The 12039-nt window shown below is 44.6% G+C and overlaps 1 protein-coding gene across 2 annotated transcripts in view; it reads left to right on the top strand.

The window, feature by feature from the left end:
* LOC115058016 (receptor-type tyrosine-protein phosphatase N2-like) overlaps nt 1-12039 on the top strand; it is a 148492-nt gene that overhangs the window by 68717 nt on the left and 67736 nt on the right. For both annotated transcript variants that reach the window (XM_029525300.1, XM_029525299.1), the window contains exon 12: nt 11773-11837. In XM_029525300.1, the coding sequence (XP_029381160.1) occupies nt 11773-11837 (65 nt within the window). The remainder of the gene's footprint in view (nt 1-11772; nt 11838-12039) is intronic.

The following is a 12039-nucleotide window of genomic DNA, read 5'->3' as shown; positions in this document are numbered from 1 at the left end:
GTGAAAGATGTCGTCACCTGGCTACAGGAGCCATCTAGTTCAAACGTACAATGACACAAATGACAATCCAGACACAGATAACACTCGCTGACACTCCTCGAAAAGGTCTCAGCCTGATTGGTTTGACCCTCCACTTGAGTTTTCCTGCCAGCCCGACCAAATCGTTCTGAGGAGAAATGGAAAGTGCACTTAAAAAGGCTTTCTTAATTTGTTTCAATCCCTGCTGCTCCAAACTATTTCACTTCCTGTACTTGTGCTTGTGATTCTGCCATATTGATTATCTACATTAACCAGTTTGATTTTAAAGTGTGAGGAGGAAACGGTGCCCGTCTTCTGGACGACATGAGAGTGTGTTTTTCCAATCGTGATTATAGGGGCAGTTATGGAGGCTGCAGTGATTGTGTTTTGGTTGTTTTGGCCTACTTGACTTTGTACTTCGTTCTCTGCAGCCTGATGACAAGTGCAGGATGTCAGAGATGGGATCTGTGAAAAGAGAGTGTACTCGTATTTAAGAAGGTCAAACCTCCACTCCAGTTTGTGTTGTGGGGACATCAGCGATGGACAGTAAACACACAAGTCCAGGATTGATTTAGTGGAAGAACATCATGATCAGCGATTAGAGCTTTAATGAATATTTACTGAGTGGACGTCGCTGTAGGTGGAGCTACTGACGTCCTCAGAGAGATCTGTAGTTTGTCACTTCGTTCAGACTTCCTCCTGCTGTTTTTTTTATTCACTGAATTGGTCCAAGCTTTAAACAGTGTGATCAGTATTTTTGAAGACTTGCAAATACCATCTTTGTTATTAAAACTTGATTTTGATTCAGTGAACTCTGTCCACCTTCAAACCTCTAGACCTTAGAAATAATTACCGTTTTAGTGAAAAGTGACACCATCAGCGTTAAAACCCTTTTTGTTTCCTTTTGCTTGAAATCCTTCTGTCCACTGGTCCTTACCTGGCTCTCTGTTACATTTATCCCTGTACCTGTTGTTGACGCAGGTAATTTTCTGAATCGGTCCCACAGATGTAGCAGCCTAACTTCTTACTTACTTCTAAGTCTTTTATTTTTAAAGTCAGCCCAGGCATTGGCAGCCTTTCTCCTTTTTCTAACACCAGAGCTCCATCACTCAGACTCCTGAGATGGACTGCCGGTGTTCAGTCCTCCTCTGCGTCATCTGGCTTTTCTCCAGAGCGGAGCCTTCCTCTCCCAGCTCGAGTTTCTGCTGTTAACCTTATTGTGATTACTATTACTGTTACTTTTAAAAAAAAAAAAACAACCCTGTAATTTTAACTTTGACACCTGACACGGTAGCTTGTCAAATTTCAGTTTCTGTTCAGATTTTTTAACTCTGGTCTCTGCGACTGGATGTCTTGTTGGCTGAGGATAACGCTGTGTCGATGCTGGATTGTGCGCTCTCCTCCGCCGTCGCCGCCGTCTGCGTCTTGTCTGATGTGGCCATCACAGCGGGAGGCCACAGACAGGAGATGTTTGTGGAAGTCATCCTTCCAGTTTTTTTTTTCTTAATTTCTTCAACCACGCGTCGCACTCATTTTTCTCCAGGGTTCAAAGAATTCTCTGTGTTTGTCGTCGGGGGCTGATGTGACATGTCAGGTTGATAAACTGCGGCCTTCTATTATCATTGTGAAGCATTGATCTGTCAGGAAACCGCTTTCATTCTGGTCTATTTAAAAAAAGCAAACCAAATGAGCTTTAATGTGATGTAAAGATTCTTGTCAATGCAAATTGTCTTTCCGTAAAAAGGCAGCTAAATGCATTGAGTTGGCCCGTCGAATTCACTGGTGTATTGATGGCGGATTGAAATTCTCAATTCTTCTAATTCATCTCGATATGGATTCCCCTTCGCCTCGCTGGGTGATCGTTTCAGGCCAAGTGAAGTGGTCGTTAACACACGTTGAACGACGCGCACTCTGCATTTCTTCTCTCTCCGTAATTCTGCTGCAAAGATGTCCACACGCTCGACCAGACGTGTCACGTTAGATGAACGTGCTTCCCAACTGATGCGAACTCTGCAGACTTTTGATCCGTATCTGCTTCGTTTCGCCTCTCAGGATGAAACCCAAGCTGAGAAACGTCAACACATAGCTCAACCTGAATACATTCATATGTTACACATTTATTTTAGCCTTCATTCTTGAACGCAGACAAACTGTTTTTGTTTGTGCAAAAGCTGATTCTGATTCTGAACTGTGGAAGGCTTTTAAAGCCCAATCAGAGATGACCTTGAGGATTATTTTCTTCGAGCTTGTTTGCTCCCTGCTGACAGACTCATGATTGGATGTTGAGGAGCAGTTCTCTGCTGCTTCCCATCTCAGTCTGTGAATAAATGTTTTTTTCGTAACCTGTACAGTCTTTTTTTTTTTTTTTTGGAGGATTAATTGAAGTCATCCAGTTTAAAGTCCAGAATCACTCTGGTTCAGGTTTGGTAAAGACTGGAACTGAAGAAGTCTGCTGGCCTTAACCATCACTGCTTATTAAAGTTGGAAGGATTGGTGGACACTAATATGTTTACTGACAAACGAGATGTGAATTCACTGTCACAGTCACATTTCCCTGAAAATATACCGGCCGTTGCAAGTAAATTGTATGTAAAATGTAGATCATGGCGGACAGTGACCTTCAGGGTGCCTCATGTTGTACCTGTGTGGGGTGACGTAGAAGAAAAACCAGTCCAGCTTTTAACTGCCCCGCTGTCCTCCAGGATCGTCCTCCTTGTTCCGGGGTCAGCTCGCCACATGTTTTACCAATATTGCCCTCGCAGAAAAGCAGCATTTTTCTTTTTTCATTTTTTTGTCATGTTTTCCAGTCAATACTTACCGGGCAGAATCAGCCACAACGTGAGCGAGATGAATGACCTCGAGCATCAACAGTCTAACAAATGCATTGTTGTACAGGCGAGATGAGGAGGCGGAGGAACGATTGAAAGCTCAAGGTTTTCTCCTCCAGCGTTTGGACTGCTCGTCCTTCCTCCGGTGATGATGGAAGATATTTCCTCTCAGCGAAGTTTCAGCAGCAGAGAAGTCTGCACGATTCCCCATGAGGGCCCCCGCTTCCTGACTTTCGAGCCGCCTGGCCTTGGCCGCCATGCAGTGCCAGCGGGCTGCATGGGGATGAAAACACACACAAACATAGACAGACGCCTGTACAGTACGCAGATCTTTAAACGATGAGACTGGTGGATTGAAAGAGCCAGTTAGCGCATCCATTTAAAAAAATGACAGAAGAGCCTTTCCAAGCTCTGATCGCAGCCAAATCTGTTGAAACACAAACTCCTAAAAAATTCACTGGTGTGTTTTGGCACCAGAAAAGCATCTTTCAACGTGCCACTTTCACCAATCTCTCCAAAGTAGTCATTACTTCCAGCAAAAGCATTATTATCAGAGGGCTCCACTGTTTGCATGTGAAGACCCGAAGTTTTTCCAAACTGAAAAAACGTCAAAAAGCTGAGAAGAGCTGATTCAAGGCACATAATGTGGATCACCTGGAGAGCAGGGACACCTGTCAGTGGGAGGGATACATCAGCCAACAGGTGAACGTTTATTTTTACAGCGTGATGATTAACTGTGATGTGCAGACCTCCAACACGGCAGCTCTGTGGGATGTTCTCGGCCAAATTAGTCAACAGTTTGCACCGCTTCAGATGAATGGAAGCGGCGCACAATAAAAGCTTTCGGACTGAAACTCATAAAATCACCACAGAAGACGTCCCCTTTTAAGAGAAAGTCCAAAATAGTGTCAGCTGATTGTGTCTCTCGTGTGGTGAGCATCCTCTTTGGAATACGCCATTGCGGCGTCTGAACCAGCTGAAACACCTGGTGATCAGACGGCGGCGCCTCCCTCCCACTCCGTATCGTGCTCTCTCGCCCAGTCAGCTGAGAAGATGAGTCATATGTACTGTAAAGGTCATCCATCAGCGAGAGAGAGAGAGAGGGAGACAGAGGAGGGGAGTGATGGAGGAGGGCGGCGTTAAGTGTTGGCTTTCCGTGTCCATTTTTCTGTCAGGAGCTGTAAGTGGGGCCCCTTTTTCTTCTTTTTCTCCTCCATCTTCCTCGGCAGCATCACCTTCGCCGGCGTGACGGCCGGAGAGGTTTTAATTCAGTAAGCCGCTCCGTTTTACACTGTGCACGGCAGGAACCGAATCATGACTGAAACATCGGACCAAAGTTTTAGTTACAGTTGTTGCCTAGTTTGAGTCCGCATCCTTCTGATGTGGACACAAAACGAGAAATCAGCCATCGTACGTGATTACAGTCATCTGAAAAGGAACCTAAAGCAGTGAGACTGTGGATGCAATCAGCATACATATGAGCCGTTAATCAGCCTGATATGTACGAACATGTCACATGTAAATGTGATTATATGCTGGCACATGGACAATCACAAGTTTCTTCCCACTCAGTGTGTGCAGATCAGAGCTGTTGAGGAGCGTTAACAGTCTCTGAAGGGCCGTCTGTGTGACGCCGAGCCGTCACCCCGCTCCCCGCGGCAGCCTGCTCACACGTTTCCTATTTTACATGCTGCCACATTTCCTGACGGACATCAGAGGTCTGGTGACTTATTAAAACCTGCTCCTTAGCCCGTCACGTCATGAGCCCAGTCGGGGTTACGGTTATACACTGTGGGTTTTTTTTTCTTAAATCTAATTAAGATGTGGTGAAAGTGTTTTCCTGCTGAAGCTCTGGTGTGCAGTGTGAGAAGAGCCGGTTGAATCTGGTGCAGATCAAACAGGTGAGACTGAGACCTGAAAAAAAAAAAAAAAGATGCTTCATATCCTGTTTGAAGGAGACCGCAGCAGTTTAGAGTCTGTGGTGTGAAAGCAGATGGACCATTTTGTTGTTCCAGCATCGTGTCCAAAAATCAACTGGTGACATGTTTTGTTAGGATGAACCTGTTAGGATGAAGTTAAGATGAACCCGGCTCTTTATTCTCTTCAGTCTGATACTGTAAATGACATTATACCAGTTTTTGGTCCAGTTGCAGCGGTCTAAGCTGCTTGTTTGGCAGATTGGAGGCCAAATGCTTCTAATGAGAAACAGTGCTTCTCTTCAGTCTCATTTAAATCTGCCTGTCTGTGTGACATTACAGCGAACACTGAGGCTTATTTACAGAAACTATCCAGGAGGTGTCTGCCGCTCTGTCAGGGAGTTCCTCCTGCGTCTGAAGATGGAGAGATGTTACCTTTTCCAGCCCCCCCCCCCCTTGGCTCGGCTGTGGGAGGTTTGATAGATGGCTGCCCCCGGTTTTGGCAGCCTTATCTCCGGCCCCGCCAAACGATCGTCATCTGCCACTTATCAGCCCTACAAACACACACAAACTCTCTGAGGTGGAGGGAGACGGAACGAAGAGGATAAGAAAGGGTGGTGAGAAGACAGGAGGAGATATATGTGAGTAATGTGAGGGGAGAAAGAAGATGGGCTGGACAGGGAGACACCATTTCCTGATCTGCCACCTCTTCGGGTAAAGAATCAGCTTTGGCAGGCGACTTGGTGTTTTGATGGGCAGTGAAAGCAGCACGTTAGAGGCTGCATACGATGTGTTCAGGTGCAGTATGGAGGACACAGCTGTCCCTTCAATATCACCTTCCTGTGTATGATGGTGTGGAAACAGCCCAGTGGGGGCAGTTAGCAGGATTCATGGTCAGGCCTGGGTCTAAGCTGAAGGAGATGAGGGAGTCATATCAGGTACAAAACTTCTTGGTTTAGGGAAAATTCAAATAAATCCTTAAAGTTAAAGCTCCTCCATCCAGATTGTTAAATCAAAGAAAAAGTAGGGACATTTTCCAATAGACTTCAATACAATCTTTTTTTTTTTGCATTTCAGTTCCAGCCCATATCCCATTTTATCTAATCTGATAAAGCAAACTGTGTGCTTTTGTTTTTCAAAACAAATCTTCCGTTTCAAAAGTTAAAGTTTGTTTTCTCGCTTGTCGCTCTTCAGACGTGGCGGCCAAAGAAAATGGTGCAAGTTTGACGCACAGCAGCAGGAGTTGACCACAAAACTCACCGTTCAAAGGATTTCATACCAAATCCAGTCTGATTTAGAAGGAAGCACAGAGAGAGAACAGATGGCAAGTCAGAAAGCGATGGAGGTGTCGGGGCAAAAAAGCAGCGACTGGAGGCAGAATTTGTACAAATCCAGTTTGTCCCCACATTGTTTTACCCCCCTCCTCCTCCCACATACTGGAGGTCAGTTCCATTTGTGGAGAACGAGCTTTTATGACTCAAGACTCAATTTCTCAAAGGTCACCTCCACTTGGGGAATATTAGTTTTTATGACAATCCCCTCTCAGAGAGAAAACCTTTTTTATACACTTCCCAACTGCTCCGGTGGCCGAAGAGCTTCTATGTACCGTATGAAAGTGGAGAAGATAAAAATGAAATGCTGTAGATTCATATGTTTACATTTCATGGTGGAAGGGATGATATCTGCTGTTGAATGCTTTTTTTTGTTATATTTTTGGAGCAGGACTCTCTGTGGAGGTGCAGGTCATTAACTGTGGGTGGTTCCCACCGGTGTCCCCGGTGTCATATCGGCCTAATGAATTGTTTATGTAAACTAATAGAGGTGTTTAATACCTGCCTTTTAAAGTGTGAATAAATCAAACGGAGCAGAAGCAGAGAGCTAAATGTCATCAATTAATGCAGCGAACAACCAGGAAAACAAACCCATTATGGCCGTGGTGTAATTGGACTCCATCACCCTGATTTTGTGACGTCACGCCGTCGCTGAAAATGTTTTACACTTTGATCCAAAGGGTTGATTCCCTTTAGAAGATCTTGTCTTATTCTCAGGGTCAAGTGGCAAACCAGCGATTTTAGTTTTTGAAGCATCGAGTTTGTACTTTGGAGGAGTGAGATGTGGATCTGACCTGCTCCTTGCTCTTTCCTGATTGGGCGGCACAGTCTGTCAGTCAGGCAGTAGCCACGCCCCCCGATTAGAACGTTTAATTTTTATTTCCCTTCACGAAACATTGAATCAGCTGCGGGATAAATGAAACGTCTCCACGTGAGTCCGACTGGAGAAGACGTTGCCTTTTATCTCAAAGATTCACGGCTGATTTCATTTACAAACTTTTTGTTTCTGCATTTTCAATTTCTTCTCTCGACATCATCATCATCATCAGTCTTCCTCCCCTCTTTTTCTTGCTCCCCTCCCCTTTCATTCTGTCCTCCCACCCATCATATTTCTCCCCCATCTTTTTTCTCCCAGTCTTCACGTCTCTCTCTGCCCCCCGCCCCCGACTTAATGATCTCTCCTCCCCTAGATGCCATTTTGGCCCCCTGCTTTTGAATTTAATTACACATGGCATTGTCTTCATGGAGCAGCCCCCCCCCGCTCCCTCCTTCATACTCAACACAAGCCTCTGCTGTTGATTCATACTCTTTTCTAGATGACTGCAGGCAATAACGCCCAGGGGTCCGGGAGCTCGGGGGGGGGGGGCATCAACAAGGAATAGATTGAAGCCTGAAAAGTTGATATCAGAAATCAAATCAATGCGACTGAGACTGAAACTGTATCTAATTAAGATGCTTTTGAAAAAGCGACAGGCAAATCTCTTTTGACACAAATATTCATGAGTGGTGACGTTTTAGAGGCAAAACTGTGCTGTTTGTCATTTATCTCCAACGAACACTCCATGGCAGTCATGTCCTTCTATTTTTTAAATCTATGAAAGTAAATTGGCTGCTTTTAAAGCTGACAAATTGATTCCAAACTTTATTTCTAATGATAATTTGAGTTGTTTGTTACCTGCTGAGGCAAACTTTGCTTTTCCTAACTTCTCCAGGCTTTAAGATTTTTATTTTATGAAGCTACAACACCCCCCCGCCTTTTGCTTTCTTCTTTCGGAGCTGCAGTTTTCCTGTTTTTTTTTTTTTTTAAATCATTCAGTGGACCAAGTCTTACAGGGACAGAGTATAAACGAGCCAGCGATATATTTTAATTTGCCCGGGGATTGTTGCTCTCATGATCCAACTAATGTGATTACATCCCTGTACTGTGTCACTGCGGTGACGGTGCCGCGCCGCTCCGGCTGCCTTTGGTTTTTTTGAAGGATGGCTGTTGTTTTCTTCTCATTATACGACTCCTGAAATGTACCCGGGAGGGTGAGTGAGAGGTATGGACGGTGGGTGGGTGGGGGGCGGTTAGTGGTTGAAATAACGACCTCTCGGTGCCGCAAAAGCATCTATTCTGTTGGTCCGGGCTCGAGGAGCCAGTCTGGGCCTTTCCCTTTTGTCAACAGTGAAAAATGAAGCATTTCTGAATCCCTGGCACTCGCTGTGTTTCCCTCTAGGCGCCTCAGATACATTGAGTTAACATAAAGCAAAATTCAGGACAGGGGCGGCCCGGGTGACAAATGAAGCGTCTCTGTGCATTTTGGAGGGAAAATAAAGGGGGCCTCTTTTGTCGAAATGAGATTTGGTCCTCGTTACTTCCTCCGGGCCCAATTTTTTTCCATTGCCTTTCAAATGTATCTGAGTAGTACAATGGAAGATGGAATATTCCGAAAATGGAAAAAAATAGAATAATCTGCGTATAGATCATTTCTGCTCGGCTCGCTCTCAGTCCGCAGTCCGTGGCTGCTTCATTCCCATTTTGTCACATTACAGCTTATTTTCACACCGCACTGCCAGGCAGGCTGGAAGAAAAGTCGCCAGTCGGTCTGATCACGACGGCCAGCCCATAGCAGCTTCTTAAAAATGGATCCAATTTGGGTTTTGGAGTGAAAGCTTGCCGGGATACTAACGAGGCACCTCGGCCTGCCCGTTTAGGAGCGGTGCTCTCATCCGACTTGTACTCATTTGCAGTCTGCAGGACAGGAGAGCGACGGATGGTCTGGATGGGTCTTGGCTACATATGGTGCCTCGGCGTTGGGAGGTCCAAAGACCTGTCGGCTAATTAGAGGGAGCTCCCCGCCTCTGATGGAGTCACGCTCGCCGGCCGCATGGCAAGTCACTCTGGGGAACCGGACCGCCGGCTGCGTTGCTGCACACTCTTCTGAATCCCTCCCAACAAAAATCATGTTGAATGCTTTCACGTTTGCGTCTGGCTTCTTCCTCTGATTTTTATCGGGAATTAAAAGTGTGCGTGGAGGCGGTTCTCCTGAAAATTTGGTTTCCATGCATGCAACTCAAACAATTTTGGCCTCACCAATTACCAAAGACACTGAAAAGTCCTCAGTTGTTCAGTCTTTAGTTCAGCCCCAAGGTTTGTAGTTGTTTTCTGCCTCTTCTCGTGTTTTTGTTGAAGGTAATTAATACTTTAAAATATGTTGGGGAAATCAATGCATCGACACCAATACTGCCGTCATTCAAAGTGACAATAGCTGCAATTTCTAAGAAATAGCGCAGACAAAAGGATTGCCAGCATCCGATTGAAACAAATAAAAGTGATTTGATCTCGAAAATGAAAGCTGCAATAATATGTTATTTACTCTGAGAGGACAGAACTCGTGGCTCCAGAGACTTCTGAACAATCCTCCTCCATCCTTATCATCACCTCCCCCAAAATGAAGCTTTTCACATGGAGGTGTGATGTCTGAGGAAAAAAAGAACACAGCCAGTTTTGGGTTCATGGGCAGCGTCACATCGGCGCCTTCATTTTTACTTTTTTTTTTTTTATAACTAAATGATTGGTGATTGCAGTTGTTTCTGTTGAGGAACAAACAGCGTTGGAGTCTTCCTCAGTTCTTCCTCAGTTTTGACAACTGGAAACCTTCTCAGATACGCTGCATTGCAGTGTTGTTACAGTATTCACTGTCTCACCAGAAAATCTGTCTGAACAAGCACACAACGTAAAACCCACAAAGCCAAACACGGCTCACCGTCACGGAGCATAACCTGACCGGTGGAGAGTCCGTGTGTTGTGCTTTAGGGAAGCGTGAGGGGCAGAACTTGGTCAAAAAGATGTGAGTAATAAGAGCTGTGAGAGAAGCTGGAAGTGCAGCGTCATGTGGCTGCAGCCCTGAAAGAAGTCGTGTTACTGCCAGTTAAATTACATCAATGGCTGTTCTTAAAATGAGAGTCCCTCTGCGGACTGGTGCTGCTGTCCACATGGTCTGAAGGCAAACCTCCATGTGCTCTCTGATTCTGAACCCGGTCCAGGGTCTGGATTAATCCAGTGGAAGTCAAAGGTCTCAGTCTGGATTCAGAAACTGAGCCTTGAAACCAGACGTTGGGACTTTCTGGAACTTTGTGATGTCACAACAAATGTGACACCGCTGAGTAGACCCATGCTCCCCAAGCCCCGCCCACCTGGACCTACCATCCCCATCTCTTCTGATTGGCTGACGTTAGTAAAGCTCCAGAGAGGAGATGTGAAACTACGTCGAGATGGTTTTTGGTTCGTAAAACTGCAAAGAAATGTTCTACAGGGAAGTGTAAAATGTAGGACCTTGAGTAACAATGTGTTTTTTATTTTCTAGGTGTTGGACACATTAGACCGTTGTACAGAGTTACGCAGTTTAACAACAGTGTGTGAGGTCAAGGTGTGCGGAAACACAACATGCAGTATAAATTGACTGTCAAATTAAGCGTCGACCGAGTGAAAGACTAATTATAAAGGCTGCTGGTGAATTATGAGGACTTCAGCAGAGTCAAGGTTTGCTATTTGCATATCCTTCATCTGCCTGGTGTGTCAACAAAGGAGATCCGCTCTCTGTCTCCACACCGGCGTATTCACATGCAAAGCAAAGTGAATGTGATTATGTTGCCTTAAAAAAAAGAAGAGAAAAATTATTATTATTATTTCATAACATTTTGTTCCTGCTTTAATGTGAGCTCCACCGTGAATTTCAATTTTAGCCTTCCATTTGTTTCCTCTCTAAGTCGGAGAAAAAAGACGGCTCTGTGAAGGCTTTAATTGTGTTTTTGTGGAAATTTGTTGTATTATTTGCCCGGCGGCAGGTCAGGTTGAAAATTCATATTTCATGAAGTGAAGATATGCTACAGTAATAGCTCATTTGGTTTTGGAACGGCGGCATTTATTGTCGAGCCCCGTGGAGGTGTTGTCGGCCTAATTTGACAAACGCTTGTGTCTCGGGAAGAGCTCGCTGGATGACACGGCCACCTTCAACCTAAAGTTCGAAGCTCTGTGCCTCAATTCAAAGGACTTGTGGAGGTGTCGTCCATCATCACCACCGTCCGAGTCTGCTGTGATAGCACATGAGATTAGCACAACGTGCAGATGAAGCTGATGAGAATGTTAACTGGACAATCTTCTGTTTACAGTCGGCAGATTAAAGACTCTTCAGACCTTCATGATGTAGAATTTATTTCGCGTGCTGCCTGTTGAAGCCTCTAAAGCCATAAAAATAATAATGAAAGTAAAAAGAAACTGTAATATCTAAAAATGTTGCTGATTTTAGATTTGGGGCTTCTTTTTTTAGGCCCTGCTGTGTACATGTGATGTGTTTAAAGCTCAGGAAGAAGCAGGAAGCATCGATTTTCTGCAGATCAGTCGAGCGCAGAGTTTAAATGCTGGTTTGGTGGAATTTGTGCCATTGATTAGCTACTGTGCACACATGGGTGGATACTCCACCATCAGAAGTTCATCCGGTTTAGAGTTCATGATTCAAGACGTGGAAGAGAAAAGAAAAATTTCTTACATTATGATTCTGTATAGATTTTTGTTTGAACTTCATGCACTGAGACTGATTTTCCTCTGTCTGATTATATTAATACAAGCTGAGAAAATATCTGATGTACAGTTTTCAGTTTTCTTTCTTCCTTTTTCTCTTCTTTTTGTGACTGTAGTTCAGCAGAAAGCGGCTCTGGAGAAGGAAACCAAGCTCAGCATCTTGGAGGCCGGAGTTGCTGACGTGAGTACAGATAATAATAATTTTTCAGAATTCAAGTCAAGGTTTTAGATGATCAAAAAATATCACATGAATCTGCATCAATATTCGTTTAAAGATTCAATAAAACAGAATAGGAATCACCTTAAACTAGTTAGCCTGAAATATGTAGAAAATGTGCCATCTGCCTTCAAAGCATCTTTGTTCAACTTTGCCTTTAAGCACG

This window comes from Echeneis naucrates, chromosome 17, assembly GCF_900963305.1.
Source record: "Echeneis naucrates chromosome 17, fEcheNa1.1, whole genome shotgun sequence".
Lineage (NCBI taxonomy): Eukaryota > Metazoa > Chordata > Actinopteri > Carangiformes > Echeneidae > Echeneis > Echeneis naucrates.
Note: the sequence above shows the minus strand (reverse complement) of the source record. Positions and strands in the feature narration are given on the sequence as shown.